Below are 18,901 nucleotides of genomic sequence, written 5' to 3'. Positions count from 1 at the left end.
AGTTCACAAATACCAATGCTGTGCAATAACCACATAGTATTTTTTTTCTATTATGTTGGCTTTTTAAATGTTTTAGAGAAATAACCCAAATTTGTGTACATATTTCTCAAGTAATCTATGGATGAGCTAATGCAACTATTTAAAAACTGAGGCAAAACAGGTTGAAAATTAATTAGAGGTACAGTTTACTCAAAAATATTTAAGCAATATTTAAGATCTATGATCTTGTTATGTTTTTCTAGGTGAGACCCTCTCTAGTATTGCTCTCCTAGTGTGTCTTATATTTACTTTAAATGAAGAAAAAACAAAACCATTGAAACCATGAAAATATATAACCTTCTAAGAAACTGAATCATATATAGCAATCATATATTTTTTTCAAATCTCTCATATCTTCTGGAAATATCTTAGAATGTTGACTCAATATACAGGATGATAAAATGACATTTTCCTGAAGGAATAAAATCAAATATGCCACTATAGTACCTAAAACAAATGGAGCTAGAGTACTGAGTTTGGGATTTTTCTGTGTGCCCCCCCACCCCCACCTTCTCCCACCCTAAGAATGCCAAGAATTTCAACTCCCTGTTCTTAAGGTGAAAGGGCACTCATTAACTCAGATCTGTTCGTGAAGAAGCGAGGTAGTGAATCCTGAGACACTGGAACCCTACCACAAAATCTCCCAAGTTTCAGATGGCAATAGATGATGATTTCCTTCGGTGCCTCAAAAGAAACTGAAAACAACATTGGAATTGTAGATCATTAACTAGGACCCAGTAAGATCTCCATCTGCATCTCAGTGATTCTCGACTCCTTTATTTCAACATTTAACTTTAGGTTTAAAATATTTGCTAAGAAAGCAGAAAGGTGATTAACAGAAGTTTTTAAATGTGTGTCATCGTTACACATTCGGTCAACAGAGGAAAAGGAAACTATACAGCATAAGTTACAAAACGGTTATTTCGTGTTTCGCGAACATTCCAATAAACTCTCCATGTGGTGTTACTCAATTCGACAGTAGAAAAGCAACAGAAATGACCTCAAGAACCAGCCCAGCTCCTTCACGTCTTGCAGAGAACAGTGAGGAACCCCTCAGCGGCAGTCCGCCTGGGAATCTCGGCGAGGGCATCTTCCCGTTTCTCCTGCGAGAAGACTGGCTCCTCATTCGAGGTGCACAAGGAAGAGGGAGCTGCAGCTCACTGAGGGACCCCGGAAGTTACGCCCACCCCAGCGTAAATCCTCGCACTGCATGGAAGGCTCTATAGAGCCCAGTTTCCCAAAGGAATAAACGTGGATGATCTGGGGTTTGCATGATCTCCTAGTGAATAACTTCACATGTTTGGGTGTTGTTTCTTTTTAAACTTCTTTTTCTTAAATTAGCTAGAGCTACAGGGTTCTAGAAGAGCGTGGCCACACTTTGATACGATGTTATTGGGTTGTTTTAAAATATTTCCACTTTATTATTATTTTATATTATTATTCCAACAGATTAGATTAAAGGCAGTGATCACTAACACAGAGTACAACAGAGCTAACAATCAGCCAGGCTGCTCCCCGGACCAGGGCTGTCCGGCCTAAGGCGCTGACATGCATGTCGGTAGCTCATACACTGCTACCCTCATAGCACAGGCTGCGGGAGGAGTGAGTGAAACGACAGATGCTGCTGTACCCTTAGAAGCTATTTAATAAATATCATCAAAAAACAAAAGGGAAAAGAAGCCCTCTGGAGCACAATCACCTTAGGTCAATTGAATATTATCTAGTTTATTCAACCAAAAATTGAGAGAGAAGAAAAATATTAAACAAAAAAAAAAAAAGCAGATCTTAACACTAGCAGTAAATAAATTTGTACAACGATTCAGTCTGTATAATATGATGAAATAAATCTACATCTTTTCTTATTTTGGTGCTTTGAATTATACATACAAACAACAATTACAGGGACTGGATCACGCAGCATGTAGGCCTGGGAAAAGGCTATCTGAAACCCTCGATGGCAAAATGTGAGTGTTAACACGGATTGCCCGAACTGATACAATTTCCTAAGCAGAGGCCCACAGCTTTGAACAAATGATTCGCCTACGACTTTTTTTTTTTGTTCTTTTTTTTTCTTTTTTTCTTTTTTTTTTTTTTAAATGCATCAAGCACCTGTGGCCAGTGAAGGGAAACAAAACTGGCCATTTGTCCATTTGGACATCAGACCTAGTTTCTTCTTAATTTCCACACTTGATTTCCCCCATCTTCCTTAAAATTCTTGGCATCCTTTGTGCCTTCCTTACCGCTACCCAGATGCAATAAAGTCTTCTTCAAATGTACAGTATTTCTTACATTATAAGTTATATGCAATGTTCAGCATTTTTTTTTTCACAGCACTAGAGAGACCCTGTTAAATAGGGAACATGAGTCTGAATGGCTTATTCACAAATGGGATCCAGATTCAGTGATTGGGAACGCAGACGCCACAGTGAGCTCCTCGGCAAAAGTGGCAAACATTTTGCCTTCTGCCTTCAGAACAAACAGATATCCATCGGTTCTCGGTTTCATGATAGACTCCTGCAAAAATGCACGTAGAGGGGGCTGGAGGCACTCTCGCCTGGAGGCCTTTGAGCATCGAGCGGAGAATCTAACCCATGGCGGTGACCATACTGGAAGGGTGGTGAGGTCCAAAGGAGAGGCTGGACGGCGGGTGCATCGGCGTCGGAGTGGTCAGCATGTGGCTGGAGTGGCTGAAGGGCGAAATGTGGCTGAGGGAGGACATGTGTCTGGAGAGGGCGGCTGGGTTGAAGGAGCTGCTCTTGGGGAAGTCCTCCAGCGTGTCATGTACCTTTTTGCACTTTTTGGATTTGCTAGACATTTTTCGGTTTCTGGTCTGGATGCCTTCCTTCTTCATAGTCAGGGGTCTGTTAATCTAAACAAAGATCAATTTTTTTTTTTTTTTACTTTGTTGCTGGCTCTGAAATGGTACAGGCTTTCCCACTCCAACACAGGTCCCTCTGACTGCCCAGCTCGGGGCTCTGCTCTCCTGGGGCCCCTTCCGCCCACCCCATCCTGCCTCCTCCCCGGGGACCCAAGGGCCCGCAGGCTAGGTCTGCGGCGGAGCTCTGACTGTCAGCCTCTATCAGTTTCCGAAACTAAGAGACCAGAGGAAAGGTGTTCCAAGCAGAGGTTATTAATCATGTTCATCCACATCAGCCACTTGGGGGGAAATCTGCCTGCGGGAACTCTGAGTCCCCAGGGACCACATTCTAGAGAACCACCCAATAGGACTGTATTTCCCTAAAATATAGTAACTTGTCTTATTCATTAGGATTTCCTTAGACTATTTCATCGGAATGGAGGCATCTTCAAGGGGGAAATAACATTTTGTCTCCTCTCCTGAAATTCGTGTTGGACTTTAAAAGCACTGCCGAGGCGGCCAGACATGTTTATGTGCATCTGCTTCGGGAAACTAGGACTGTACCCGGATTCAAAGTAAATTTTGGCTGCCTCTCTTCTACCTGCCCTTTGGCAGAGAGGTGCGGTCAAATCTGCCCCAGGAATTTGTATGTTCTGGGGTCATATTTTAATACAACCTATCTTTTCAGAAGGTCATCTCTTGCCCATGTCACAGCAACTGCAATGACTGAAAATTGCAATTTCTACCTAGTTCTGACTCTCCCCTGCTAACTAGGCAAACAGCTAAACCACTGGGGGGATGCAAAGCACTGTCCTAGCATGAACGTGCTCTCATCCTAAAAATCAAAGACCAGGCAAGAACTAAAGACAGAGGCAAGCAACTACTCGAAAGGTCACAAGTCTTCAGCCTCTGAGACAGCATACCACCTCTCTCTTCTCCATGAGACTTGTTGATCTTCTTTTAAAGATACATTTGCTTTGGAGGGGGGTGGTAGGCTGAATCAAGACAGGGGACATTGCAAAGCCACAGAGACCACTCTCCATGAGGAGTCAGAATCAGATTAACCGCAATAGCAGCCATCTGTCCCATGCAGCAAACCACATCTGGCCTCATTTCCAGGGAATGAGGCAAAGCAACTCAAGGAGGGAATGTCAGGGTCTCGGTCATTCCTGACTCCTGGGAAAAAACATCCTCAAGGGTGAAAAAAAAAAGAAGTTTCTCATGGCTCTAGGATCTACCTGTTTGTTCCAAAAGTGAACAAACAGCAGTTAAGGAAGAAAGAATTCAAACAGCCAAGAGGGACGGGCTGCTGACCACGCTTCTGAGAGCAGCAAACACACAGCTTCCTGGAGCTGAGCTAGGTTTTTTTCAGGGGGTGGGGGGGTACAGAACCTCACACTGGAGCTGAGACCTGATTTCCCCTTGTGCCAGGAAGGCAGCGTAAGTGATGGCAGAAGAGCTAAAAGGTCGTTGCCAAAAGAACATCTCTGGGTTCCTTCTTCAAAGTTATAATCAAGGTAAAGGTGCTGCCTACAGAGGTGATAGGAATCTACTGTCACATCAAATCTTCCCCCAGATAATGTCCGGACACACAGCTCTTTACCGGGATATCTAGATACACACAGCCAGATATCTAAATATAACATCTAGTTACACCGATAGCCACACAAACCCAGATAACTAGTCCCAACACCACCTAGATTCACTGATACTGAGATAGGTAGTTATCTAAGCACATAGATAAGCAGAAGGGGAACTAACTTATGGCATACATATGCAGGTATCTCGATGGGCAGAACAAACAACAACACGAAGAGAATGTTAATGGATTAGTATCTCTTATTGTTAAATACACAAAAATAAACCCCTTTTGTGAATTCTTACTAAACCAGAGAAGACAGAAAAGCCACTCTTACTGATGAGCAAGTTTCTCTCCCACAGGAGCCCAGCCATGAAGTCATGAGCTAATTAAGAATAGGAGGAGAATGAGCGGTGAAGAGAGTGCCTGGACTTTTCTTCGATTTGATGAGAAATTCATAATATTCAGAAACATTTATCTTAGCTTGGACACAAGTGAGATCATATCTCATCATGGCTAAGGAGTCAAAGAAACTCATACCTGGTTAATTGCCCATACTTCTATGGAAATAGGAAAGATATATACAAACACACACAATTCATTGCTTTGAATTGAACTCGGGTACATTCTACAACGAGAAGGCATTGAGTTTCCACTGGTCCCCATCAGTTCTGATGCTCCCCGGGAAAGCCATCAGCTCCTCTGAAATCAGTCCTGCCTCTGCCACTTCACCAGCCATGTTCCCTTGCACAAGTTACTTGCTTCTCTGAGTCATAATTTCTTCAAGTAAACCGGAAATAGAAATAATTTCTGCTCTGTCTACCTCATGAGACTATTTGAGGTTCCACTGTAATCAAGTAACATGAAAGGTTATTTGAAAATCATAAATTACAACTCCAAAATAATTTTATAGGCTGTGCTGATGACTGGATAGCTCATAAACTCGAATGCCCCAAATCTTCCAGATTTTCATCACCAATCTGTTTCTCTCCACTGCAGTGAGCAAGTAAATTCCCCTGAGGGAAAACGGACTTGGGCTTCCATGCTGATAGATGTATGCAGACACAGGCCAGGGATCTGAGAGAGAAGGAAGACCCTGGTTCCATCAGTGCTGGCCCTGCTCGGGGCCCGTAGCAAGAGGGTGGCACTGAAGCCAGGGAGGTGAGTTTTGCAGGCTCTCTGGGAATCTCAGCAACTTATCCCCAAAAGGTAAGAAAGGACAAGGGTGCTGGGGTCACCCTAAGAAGTTCTCCTGTGACTGAAAAAATTTAACCAGAAACACTTCCTCCCCAGTTCCCAGGTATTCCTGGGTAAGAAGAGGTGACTGCCAGAATGGCCGTGAGCAAAACGCTCTGCCTTTTCCCCGTTCAGCCCCAGACTTTGCCAAAGTCAGATTGGCCACGAGACTTTCGGAAAATCAGGCGGAGCCAAAGAAGAGAGTGACAGCGAGAGGCAAAGACAATTCTGTCTTTGGGACTAAGGCAAACTTCAGGCCTCACTAGGTCATAGCTATTAGCCAGAGTGGTTTGGGGGGAAATTTTTTTTTTAAGGCAAAGACACTGCAACATGGGTGGTCCCCAAATTAAAAGGTTAGAACTGACAAAGCTAAACCCAGGTGACTGACAATTATCATTCTGCTAATGACACATAGAAGGAGAAAGGCAGGATTTCTTTTCCCTGGTCTGGGTAAGCACTCTGGGATTCTTTCCTCAGCTTTCCTCGGTTCTCTGCCGAGTAGGACAAAGCCAGCAGATGAAATCTCTCAGACATTTCATCTCATGTCTTCTATACAGAGAATCCATTTAAAATTCACAGCACAGGGTAAGCCAAGACTTGCCCCTCAGTAACTGAATCTCGGGCCTCTGCGCTTCAGGAATTTCTATGCCATGCATTACAATTCTAGTTACTTTGCTCTCTTTTTTTGCCAGAAATATAAACACAAAGAAACATCAAAATATAAATGGTGACTTGTTTTTGTTTTCCAAGGGGAAGTTTTTTTCCCTTAGAAACCCAGACCCGAATCCACCACCCATGTTAGATCGCTGCATTACCTGCAGTGTTTCCTGATATTCTCCGCACCTACCACGGGGGCTGGATTGTCTGTCTTTAAGCCCTTCACTCTCAGCAAGGCTACGCTGTACAGAGCAGTTCCCTACACTGGGTTGTGCTGCACTGATTATCGGAGGCCTGTTGTTCGGCCCAGAGAACAGCATGCAGACTGAGAAGGGGGAACCTGGAAGGGTGACGCTGTGCACTGGGCATCGTCAGCAAGGGCGACGGCTGGGGCTGGCCCCCCTGACACTTACATTGTGCAGCTTGTAGTAGAGCCCGCAGGCGTTGCAGACAGGGTCCCCGTTGGCATTCCTTCTCCAGAGCGTGGTAGTGGTGGTTTGACAGTTTGCACAGGACGTTCCTGCCCTTCTTGCTGCCGACTGGGGAGTGGAGAGAGGGGAGGAGGGGGAAATCAAAACAAATGTTAAATGTGTTTTCAGAACTACAGAGACAGACATAAAAAAATTATCATTGAAATCAAAACTAGCAAGTGGCCCACATGAAAGTAAGGAAGATCCCCAAAAGCAGCCTCAAAAAGAAAAATATAGAAGATCCACTGGCAGAGGAGCGTGCCAGCCTGCAGCCGCGTGGTCAGAATTTAGCCTGCTGCGCTCCTGTGTAGAATTTGGGAGGATCAGTTAAGCCAATACTACCCTCTGAGTCAATTTCCCCCTCTCCCTATCCCACAAAGTCCACCAGATGTTTAGTTTTCTCGAGCGGCCATTCTGAATTAACCAGTAGCCTCCTTCGCCAGGCCCACAAAAGGTCTTTTTCAAGTGCAACTGCTCGGATATGACTTCTCAGTGAGGCGCCTGGCCATCACAATTACTAACAGCAAAGTAAGCACAATCCCAAAGGCACCAAAAGCACTTCATAGACCCCAATAAAACAAGGCTGGCTTATAAAGAACAGAGTGCTAACGGAATGGGAATGTCTGTGCCGGGGTGAGCTTGCATACATGGGGTGCATAATTTAGGAAGCACCAAGCAGGACATCCAGAGTGAACAAGACCTCGGCAAATTCACGGCAGTCCTACGGTGACACAGCCCACACTCAGACTCGGTCACTCACGGTGACAGCCATCCTCATTCTCTTTAGGCAGCTTTTAGTTAATGAGACAAACTATAAAGAGGGGATTTTGGTCTTCAACGGGAACGTGGCCCCTCCTCCTGCTCTCATCTCATTCCACCTTCTGGAAATTAGGTATTTCCTATTTGCTGTTCACGGAGCACAATACTTGCAGGTCAGATGTCAGCCTCAACTTGAATTTTAATTATTTGATTGTGTCACTGCCTTCATATCTTTTAAAAGAGAAATTTATCTTTTACTTTCTTTTGGCACACATTTACAAGGGGACTATTCTCTATGTCCATACTGTCAAAAAGAAAATTAAACTCAAAAACTTTGGGGGAAAAATGGAGTTGGGTCACTTCTAACATTCACCTCTCAACTCAGCCCGTCCCCCACAACATAAAAAGAAAACTTTAACCACAAAATTATTCCTGCCCCTGAACTCAAAAATATTATGAAAGGCAAGAGGAGGAGAAAGAATTCAGCTAGCTTGATAAAAAAAAAAAATCTGGCATAGTTATAAAAGCATAGGACAAAAGGGACAGAAATTGTGGCGTCCTTTTCCATCAAAATTTTATCAAAGATCTGAAGCTGTCGGGTATGGAAAACCCAGTGGCCATCCTGAGTTAACCAGACTGCTTCCTTTCCTTTCAAAGCCACTAAATTGCTCTACAGATACGCTCCTCCATCCTACAGGCTTAAATAGCAGAGCCTCTCTTTTTTGTAGTAGTAGTACTTATTTTCTGCATTCTAAGGAACTGGAAATTAAAAACAGCCCTTATCTATCATAATCAAAAAGGTTCTACTTTTTGGACGCCTGCTTTAAAAATAATTCAATACAATCTACCTGCCTCTAACCCCACCTGCCTTTATGAAATGTGATAATTTAACACTCAAATAACTGGTTCTTCTGTATTCTTGGGAAGAAAAAAGTACATTAAATCAGTGCTTAATGATTTTGACAATTATGTTATTATGTGATTATTATGATCTTCCTGTACTTTTTTTTTTTCCTTTAAAAGAAATACTCGGATATAGTAGACTAATATCTACTCAGCCACCGGATTTCCCAGCCTAACAACTTGGAATGTATCACACAAGTACATCAGGCCAACTGGTAAAATTAGAGTGTGTCCTTTGCAGTATATTGGCAGTTTCATAAATAGGAGCAGACTCAGAAAACATCTCCGGTCTACAGACTTTATGCGAATTTATGCAGAACCTCCCAAAGCCACACTGTTTGATTCACTAGCAGGAGACAAAGTACATTAATAAAGCAAGCTAGTCAGCTGGTTGTCAGACCTACGAAAATTTTGGCGACACTGAGGGACGAATTCTATGGCTCTTCCCTTCGGTCACTTCTCCCATTTCCTGCATGAGTTTACTCAGTGTTAGATATGCATCTGACGGGGAGCTAGCTACATGTTGGGCTGGGTGGCCCTCAGTGAATCTGCAACTGTGCAAAACATGAAAATAACAAACTGGAGAGACAAAGCTGGGATGGAGGGACAGGAAATATAAGAGAGAAGAAAAATAAAGGTTCTAGGTACTCAGAAGTCAAATGCATCTAAGGGCTAAAAAAAAAAAAAAAAAAAAAACACCTGAATGTGTTCCGAGTGTCTCTCGGGACAGAGCATATGAATTCTATGGAACTAAAACTATAAAACCACCCAGAACAGATGAGTAAGACAGAAAAGACAGCTGAAAATGTGACAGCCAATGAACTCTAGAATTAAAAGTAATTATTACTCAGAGTCTAGTGATTGCTTCTGAAAGGTGAGTGAAGACAATATTATACAAAATGCAAGGAGAGCCTCCTATGCAATCTGCCCAGACAGAAGAAACCCCAAGAAAATGTCAAATGTACTCTCGCTCATCAATCAGCCCACAGTCTGAGACTTTACTTCCCCTTTTTCCTTCTTTACTTTTACCTTAAAAAAAAAAGAAGCTCAATTATAATAGTACCATGACTTATTTTTAACAAGAGGTTTTTGTTGTTAGTTTTTTCTTTTTAACTTTTTTTTTTTAATGAAGGCCAGGTTTTGAGTGATTCAGAACATTCTTTTGTGGTGTGATCATATTCATTCTGTGCTAACACCTCCAGCCATTTTTTTTTTTTTTTCAAACACGTCTTGTTCTGATCCGTTCAAACATCTTGACGTTTAGGTTAGGGAAGCTGAGTTGTTGTTTATGAGTTATCTCCAGTGCTCAGATATCCGGCAGCTTTTTCCTAGGAAGTTAGCTTTGCACATGAGAGAAAGGAAAAAAAAAATAGCAAAGTGCATGGGGACCAGAAGGTTGAGAAAGTTGGAGAAAGGGGCAAAGATCAGAAAGAATAAAGCTTAGAGACTAAGGATTGCCAAAAATTAGTCACATGGGCACTTCCATCCCTAGAAAGTTTTTCCTTCTTCTGAAGAGGATGTGAAAGGTGTTGAATTGCACTAAAATCTGATGGGAAAGACACATCATTCTTTTTTAAAAAAATTGAAAAGGATTTGGATTTTTTTCCCCCTTAGAATTTGATGGATGCTTCTTCAACATTAATTTGCATGGGAAAACCCCCTCCTCTCCACTCTACATGGTGAATGTCAACACCACAAAAAACATTTTGATTTCTCGACTGTGGTTGTAAAGTTATGCTCTGCCAAGCCTGCTTGTATTTGTCTGTTACATGCACTTGCTATTCAAGCTGGCCTGAGGTTCCGAGGACAAGTGGACAAATGAACTTCTGCTAGTTTTCCTAATAAATGCTTGATAGCGCCAGGTTTTCTCAAGTGTTTGTAAAGGGTTAAGAAGTTTAAGAAAGAGAAAAGGGGGGGGATAAAAAACTAGCACCCTAGTGATAGTAGTTCAATGGGGGGATCTAAGACCAAATGCTGGGTGACACCAAGAGGCAATCCGGGAATCACACAATTTTTCCCACAGGAATTACGTGTGGAAAGTCCTCACTTTCTAAGATGAAAAACTCCACTGCATACAATGTCTTCAGCTTGTGAAATCCTGTTAACTGGCCCCATTAATCTTAAATCACTGGCATGAGATTCATCCAGCACTGAGGCTGTGATCACTTCTACCACTTCAGGGCCAAGTTCTGGGGGGTGCCTGGGACATTCTATTCTCATCCTAGGTTTCTCCAACTGACTGTCATTATCAATGCATCTTAAGTCAGTGGTCCTGGTCCTGTTAAAGCAGTCCTGCTATTAGTGAATACATTTCCGATTTGATAACCAAGAAGTCAGCACCCTTAACAATTTGGTAAGTGACTGGAGAGGAAAATAATGAGAGAGAAAGCTCTTCTGTGCATCTAATTTGAAAAAAGAAAAGGGGAGGAGGGGGACACTATCCCAAGCAAGCTGACATGACTTTGAGCTGTCCTGCCAATTTCCTGCCGAAAGCTCTCCTTCCGGGAGAGAGGAAATTAAAAACACCAAATGGTTAGTATTGGATCAATGCTTCCCAAAGACAACTCACCAGCCTTCGCTTGGGCTTAATCAGGGGTCGGTTCTGTCCATTCATCTTGTGGTAGAGCCCACAGGCGTTGCACAGGTAGTGCCCAGTGCCATCTCGTCGCCACAGTGGGGTAGAGGTCGCCCCGCAGTTCACACACTCCCTGCCTTCTAGAAACAAGATCACACATAAGTCACTTATGGAAGGGAAAAAAACGCAGAAAAGCTGATAGTGCACAGACTTAGAGAATGACAGTCAAATAGAGAAGTTTTTTTTTCTCTCTTCTCCCTCTTTTAGGGAACTTTCCTACCCTATCTCCCTTGAAGGTGGCTGCCATGCTGAAAAGAGTTCTTGAATGGCCAGCTCATGGCCTAACCCCGTGGTCGGCAAACTGCGGCTCACGAGCCACATGCGGCTCTTTGGCCCCTTGAGCGTGGCTCTTCCTAAGCTTTAGGAGAACCCTGATTAAGTTAATAACAATGTACCTACCTATATAGTTTAAGTTTAAAAAATTTGGCTCTCAAAAGAAATTTTAATCATTGTACTGTTGATATTTGGCTCTGTTGACTAATGAGTTTGCCGACCACTAGCCTAACCCATACACATAGAAGTGGCCCATGAATAAACTGCCGCAGAACCTTGTTCTGGGCCTGCCCAATGCTGAGGACCAAGGCAAATTTCAACTCGAAAGAGTTCCCTGAGAAAATTCGGAGCCCCAGACACCCAAAGGCAAACATTCCACTCATTTCCCTCAAAGGAAAACAAAAGTGACTCATTCTCATCGGTAGGTCTGTCTATACAGATTGATTAAGTAATAAAGATTAGGATGGGGAGAAAGGGAAGATGAATCAATGGCAAGATAGGTAAACAGATAGTAAATAGATGAATAGATTGATCAATTGGCTGACTGATTTTAGTGGCGAGGGCTTTTGATTTTACTTCCCGTAAAACTGTAAATGCCCCTGGCTGGCAAGTAATAGATGAACACCCAGCAGGGTCCACTCATTTCCACATCTTTTTTCCTCTAGAAAAGGCCAAGGCTTTTCACAGTTTCCCAGACACTGTGACAGGGACTGAAGTGCCATCTTTAGGCAAGAAACCTGGAGATGAGGGGAGGGAAAGGGCCGGGAGAGGGGCAGAGTGAGAGGCAGGAGATCAGAACAGGCCAGTTAGGGAAGGGGGTGGGGGGAGCTCTCGGTCAGCTCATTAACCAAGGCCTGCCTGCAGTTGCTCCTTCTCCAAAAAAACAAACAAACAAAATCAACAAAAACCGGCCAGGCGAGGTTTGGGCAGCATTCACTCAGGGGCAGAAGAATGAGCCAGACCCACCTCCGGAGGGAAAGCTCCTGGAGAGAATCCCTCAAAATACCATCTCAGGACATGGGGAGCTTGCTTACTGAACGCTTTTCAACTTTTGCAGGAGGAAGACTGTTTCTGGGTGAACTTGTCTGGTTGTTGGGGGCTGTTCTCCACACCTGGCTGCCCTGAGAAGGGACCCCGAAGGAAGGAACCCCCACCCCCTCTATCCCGCGGGGGCCCCCGGACGGTTTTGCTCTCTTTGGGGTACAGGGAGGGAGGTGTTGGGGGATGGGCAAAAGAGAGATGAGCTCCTAAAGGTTGTTTTAAGAGATTAATCAGCTAACTCAACCCAGCAGAGCAATGGGGAATCTTGACTCCTGGCTGGGAGGGCAAGGCTGGCCTGGGGACAGGGCCTGTGCTGCCTCTGGAGACCCCAGACCGAGTAGGAGGGAATCAGAGAGCTTACACCTGTGGCCATGCTTTCCTCCAGGGGTGAATTTGGAGAAGGAAAAGAACTTTTAGGAAATGCAAGAGGGTTTTGTCTCCTTTCACTGTGGAGTCCATGCCAGTACTGAGTTGTTTTTGTTCACTTTCCTTTTCCAAAAAATAAAAATATGTATGTCAAGGAGTTAAGAGATTTTATTATTATTTCTCTTGTTCCAAATTTTTTAAAAAAAGGTTCTTAACTTGGGGTCTTCACAGATCCTTCCAAGAACCCCCGTGATTATCTACAGAAACGTGGTCCTGGTGTGCCAGGAGCACTTCCTAGGGACCCAATAGCTTCCATCGGCCCTCAAAAAAGGCTTTGGACTGAACTGCATCCAGACACCTTTCACGGGGTCCAAGCCCGCGGGCTGTAGCCGCTGGATGTGGGGGAGGCATGGAGGAAGGAGGGAGGGGCGCGTGGGCAAGGAGGTGCCAGGGGCTGCCAGAGCCAGGAGGCGGGCAAGCCCTGCAGGCTCCGTGCCTCAAGTGGACACTGGGTCAGCCCCATCCGGGGACAGGGATGCTGGCCTGGCCAGGCTGGGGCTGCCTACTCTCCATCCTGCCAAGACAGGGGCCTCTCAGGCTCCCAGCCATTTTGTCCCTTTGCTACTTGCCGCTGGAGAGCTGGCGTGAGGCTCCTCTGGCTCCCTGCTCCTAAGCACCCTGGGCTGGGGGATCTCCCAGCCTGACGAGATAGTCTGACTTCCTTTCCTTTGTCAGGCGGTGGGGAGGATGACAGCTTCCTTTTCAGAGGGACCTTAAGAGTTAGCAACGGTTGCCTCCTCAGCAAGGCGCTGCTCAGTAGAGCAATTTTCTGTCTTGATTCACTCCGCAAGTTTGCGATTGACTTGCGTGGGTTTTACTTATTTTTTTCTTTTCTCCTTGTTGCCTCTAGGCCGTGATTTCCACAAACAACCAGTTTTCCTAATGGAGGCCCTGACTGTTTCCTGCTTTCTCTCTCTCTCCCCTCACTCACTGCCTAGTGTGAGCAACTCACACAGACACCTCTGTCTTAGGTGACAAGAACCACAAAGCTGCGTGGCCTCTTGACATTCAACAGCCATTTCAAACACCCCTTCGCCTCCGACTGAAATCCAGAAACTGGGCTGAAGGACAGGGGTGGGAAGCAGGGGTGGAGGTTGTGAGGAGGAAGGTGGAGTAAGATGCCCACAGGAGGTGGGCAGCTAAGAAGTGGCCATTTGCAGAAAGGCTTTGTCTTTTGTTTGCAAAGATCTATCCCAGCGCCAGCCCTCATTAGAAAAGCAATAGGTGCCCTAACCACAGCTTAACGGTTTCTCCAAAATGTGACAACCCTCTCTTCTCGGTCTCCTCCTTGGCAAGTGCAAAGAAGAGGTTTAAAAAAAAAAAAAGCAACCACTAAAACCAAAAGAATCCCCCTTCTCAAGAATGCCCACCACTTCCACCGCCTTTACACAGAAAATGTCTAGAAACTTCCCCTCCCCGATCCCACACTCCCAAAAGTCCCGGCTCCCTGGATGCCCAGGTGTGCTGGCCTTGGTTTTTTGTTTTTTGACTGTGAGAAAGGAATAGAGGAGGAAGTAAAAAGTCAAATTTCAATTGGCTCCTTATCTCTCTCCCTACACACACACAAAATAAAATAGGTATATAGGTCCCCCTGATTCTGGTTTAGAGAAACCGCAGCTCTCCCCACCTCCCTAATGTTCATGTTCATATTCAGTCTTTAGGGAAAAGATGAGAGAAAGAAAAAGACTAAACTGAGGGGCGAAGGTGCGCACAACACGGGGAGAAATCAAACATGGAAATGAGGGCAGAGAAACCAGAGGCTTTTGGAAAAAGTCCTCTGTCCCCTCCCCCATACACAAACCACCACACCGGCCTCAGATACCACGATCTTCCCCCAAAACTTTTAGCCCCACCAGAAAAGAGAACTTAAAAAACAAAACCCCATCACTACCTCAAAATGCACAGGTCTGCTTTCTTTGCAATCAGACCTCAAGCCTTTGATCTAATCCCAGGTTTTCTGCAGAAAACTGCACCCCATTTCTCTCAAACCCTCCACTCAGTGCCAAGCCCAGCCCCTGACCAGGCAGCCAGGCCACTCTCCTGGCCCGCTCTCCCTCTTGCTTTCTGACTCCACCAGCAGCCTACCTCCCTCTCCCTCTGCCGACTTTCATGTACTGAACATGCAGGTCTGAGTTTTTCTGTCAGCCTAACCGCATCCGGACTCTATTAAAGTTCCTGGCTCGGGATAAACAATGCAACTGTCGCGTGCAGCAGTCTGAAAATAATTGGATTAGCTAAAACATATCAACTAAATAGAGACAGTCCTACCCAGGCAGTCGGAGTGAATGTCACCCTGGAAAAAAACCTGAAAACTGATCTCATGGTCACTGGGTGCCCAGAGCCCTCCCTCTCAAGTTTTCTAAACCGGGGTTTTGCCAGTTCTGTTTCAAGACTGCTCATCTCGCCCATAAAAAACAAGTAGTTTTCACCACTTCTTTGTATATAGAAACTCCATAGACGGAGGACAGAGGCAAGACAGTAGGAATGGACCGGGACAGTCACCCACCCTGAAATGGACACACCCACCACACAACAGTCTTCACAGAATCATCTCTAAAAACATAACTGAATCTCATCTCAGTGAATCCCAAGCTTTCTGATTCAACTGCTTTGGTTAGAAATAAAATTGGTGGTAGATTCTTTCTTTCTTTTAAATTATTTTGTGTGGGTTGGGAGGTGGTGGACATTAATGCAAGTGTTTACACCAGGAAAATAAATAAATAGTGCGCTGTTAAGACAGGGTGTGTGCTTTTTGGAGAGAGGATGAGCAGAGGAAGCACAGGCACACACCTGAGATCTGTTGCAGTCCTTCCCACCTCCTCTGGCTTCAGATCCATCCGGGACTCTGTCCTGAGACACTGGCCTGCCCCTGCCCGGGCTGCAGGTACCTGGCCCTGTCTGCTTTTGATTTACACGCAGCCGTTTCCCGAGGACAGAGCCTCCCTTGCTGTCCCAAAAGTTACCATGAGGACCCCCTTTTCCACGCAATGAATATGTGGGCTGCTTTTGCAGCGTCACGCCCAGTGCAAAAAAGATATATACACTTTATTTACACATGTCTGTATAAAGGGCTGTCCTCTGCTGACTGAATGACCCCGGTAGAGCTGGGCGGAGAGGAACAGTCAAAAGAACTCAGAGGCCAGGAAGGGTCAGAGGAGGGACCTGTGTTTGTTTAGGTTTCAGGAGGTTTCGTTTTAGCATTAAACACTAAAGAGTTATTCCCTCGCCTTCCATTTGGTCTTGGAAACTGACTGAAGGTTACTTGGAGAGCCGTCAGCCTCCCCCAACCCCCCAGCAGGCAGGCAGGGGAGGGTTTGTGTTTGTGTTTGTCTCTCTCCTTTCTCAGCCCATTGGGGGGTTCAATTAGATCCCACTGCCACTCTGCTCTGAAGACTGACTGAGAGGGGGCACACCTCGTTCTTTGCGGCTGTTAGAATGGAAAGAAATCACATCTCAGAGGGGTCTGGGGCAGCACCCAGTGGAGCCAGCCTGGGTTCCCCTTTCCTTACCCCGGATTTAGGAGAAGGAAGAGGCAGAGGAGGAGGAGCGACCCCAGGGGAGAGCAGGCGCCTACCTGTGCTGGATCTCGCCTTGGGCCTCGACTTGCACCCAAAGCCGGTGGGAGAGCCCCCGAGCAGGGTGCTAGGAGGGAAGAGTCCGGAGCTGTATTCTGGGACGTAGGGCGGGTAGGTGGTGATGGGGTGGTGCGCCGAGGATGCTGCCCCTCCCAGGGTGGTCATGCTGCCCCGCGAGTGTGAAGACTCCAGCTTCATGCTGTCGGGCAGCGGCACCTGGTACTTGATACATTCCTTCTCATCCTGCCGGCCTGAGCCCGCCGAGCCGGGCGTGGACAGGGACGGGTCCGGGGAGACGTCCTTCGGCGGGGTGGGCGGAAAAGTGAAGAGGTGCGGGCTGGAGTGGCCCGCCGACAGGGAGGAGGACGAGGCTGGGGGATAGACCGAGAGAGGCCCCGGGGAGCCGTGGTGGATGGACGTCTTGGAGAAGGGGCTGAGGTTCCAGGGCGAAGCGGTGTGGTGGCTGCCCAGGGCTTTGCCACCGTCCAGCCAGGGCAGGGATCCGTGCAGCAGCGGTGGGCGACACACCTGGCTCCCTGCGGGAAAGGGCAGGAGGCAGAAAGGCTGGTGAGAACAGCCCGGAGGCCCTCGGATTCCCCTCCACCCCAGTCTCCCTGACAGGAAAATCCCAAACACAGACCGGACCTGGGTGCAGGCCCACTCTCTCTAATCCAGGTGGTGCCCCGAGTACCTTGGGCAGCACACACTTCATCCCTCCCTCCCACACAAATGTCCCATCAAAGCCCAAAGCATGAAGGGCCTGTATCTGACACACAAGAGGTGCTGAGATGGAGTGAAGAAGGGCCCCTTGGCTTATTGGCCTCTCCAGATACACTTTCTAAATCACATCCCCTGCGGTCCCTCTCTAGAACCTGACTTGATTTATTGGCTTCCTTCAATGGCCGGGGTCCCCCATCCTAGACCTAATCCCAGCCAGCCTGATAAGAGTCAGCTGTGAGTGATGAGGCCTGAAGGGGTGAGCCTGGCCTCACCACTCAACACCAGGAAAATCCACTGGCCTGGAGAGAGGCCAGCTGCAGTGCCCAGCTCCCCGTGCCCAGAGCAGGAAGGAAAGGGCTGGGAAGAGAGGAGAGGGGAGCTTCTTAGGGTCCCTTGCAGGTAACCCTACTTCAGTGCTTGCTCATAATTGGCAAGGCCTGATACGGGATTTGCAGGGAAACTGTAAGTGTTCAGACTGCTGGAGAAAGTTCTCAAGGCTGTGCCCTGGGATGCCTTTCTCACCCTCCCCAATCCTGTAGAAGAAAATAAATTAAGGTCCAGATGCCCTCCAAGTTGTCCCTCACACAGTGTGATAAGTGAATGTTCACCTGAGCTCCTGATACACACAATTCCAGCTCATGTGTATGTTTCGCTCACACACGGCTGAAGGTAGCCATAACCCAGACAAGTCCATACATCCACTCTGAGAGGGGGGAATTTAAACTGCAAGTTCAAATCCACACACACCTTAATCTTTTAATCCAGGGCCTGCCTCAGCGTTTGACGTTCTATTTTAACCATTAAGAACAATACTGAAACTAAAATCTTAAGAGGGAGGAAGGGGAGGAGAGAGGAGGGGAAGGAGAGTTCTCTGAACACCAAGGGTCAAGATTCAGATTATGCAGGAAGTAGTATAGTAAATAGTATGAAGTCTGCATCCACGCATTTCCACTGAACTGCTGATCTGCACCGAACAAGGGCAAAGAGCGCCCCATCCGCAGAAACAATGGTTGAAACGTGGTGACAGCAGGGCGGAGGACGCCTGCTGCCGGAGGGGCTCTGTCATCTCCGCCAACCCCGGCACTGAGAGAGCCTGGCGCGTGTGAAACTTTGCTATTTCTTCTTTAAAAACCACCCTTGCTGCTGGCAAGCGCTAGTGCCCCCTCCCCACCCCCAACCCCAACTACACAGGGCTGGGTTTCCTTTTAGCATTTCAGAACTCCCAAACTTCTCAAGGTGAAAGAGAAAGGAAAAACAAAGTTAAGGCAACTGTAATCGCTCCTCCATAAAAAAAGAAACCCTGGTGGATCCTCAACCTTCTTTGGGAGCCTCAGGGACTGTTGTAGGCCGGGGGAGACGGGAAGGCCGTCGTTGCGGGGAGCAGCAAAGGGGCAACCTACAAGCAAAGCCGCAGGAAAATTCTGTGCAGCCGGGAATCTAGGAAACCGCAAATGTCTCCACCTTAGGACAGGAGTCTTTCCACCTAAACCCCTTACAGCACCAGAAGTCCATTCCTCCGGGCGCAGGCGTAGCTAGACCTGCCTAGAAACCTAAGGTACTCGCTTTGCGGAGCAGTCAAAATCAGGGCTGTGAAGAAAGACGGCTCTCGGGCCTTTCTGGAAATGTGTTCGCTGGCAGAAGGAGCTACGAGATAGCTGGAGGAGCGAAGCCCTTTGCAAGAACCGAGTCTGAGCCGCTTTGGGCCAGCGCCGGGTGCCGGCGGGGAGCCTG

General features: G+C 46.6%; 1 protein-coding gene across 2 annotated transcripts in view; it reads right to left on the bottom strand.

Moving 5' to 3' along the window:
• Positions 1–796: 796 nt before the first annotated feature.
• GATA3 (GATA binding protein 3) overlaps positions 797–18,901 on the bottom strand; it is an 18,800-nt gene continuing 695 nt past the window's right edge. Inside the window, exons 2-5 of one of the 2 annotated variants that reach the window (XM_014532597.1) lie at positions 16,450–16,986; positions 11,070–11,215; positions 6,782–6,907; positions 797–2,908 (exon numbers count right to left, since the gene is read on the bottom strand). In XM_014532597.1, coding sequence (XP_014388083.1) covers positions 2,624–2,908; positions 6,782–6,907; positions 11,070–11,215; positions 16,450–16,986 — 1,094 coding nt within the window. In that variant the 3' untranslated portion in view covers positions 797–2,623. The remainder of the gene's footprint in view (positions 2,909–6,781; positions 6,908–11,069; positions 11,216–16,449; positions 16,987–18,901) is intronic. The other variant, XM_014532596.1, reaches the window with a different exon arrangement.

This window comes from Myotis brandtii, unplaced genomic scaffold (assembly GCF_000412655.1).
Source record: "Myotis brandtii unplaced genomic scaffold, ASM41265v1 scaffold9, whole genome shotgun sequence".
Lineage (NCBI taxonomy): Eukaryota > Metazoa > Chordata > Mammalia > Chiroptera > Vespertilionidae > Myotis > Myotis brandtii.
This window is presented reverse-complemented; position numbering and strand designations above follow the sequence as displayed.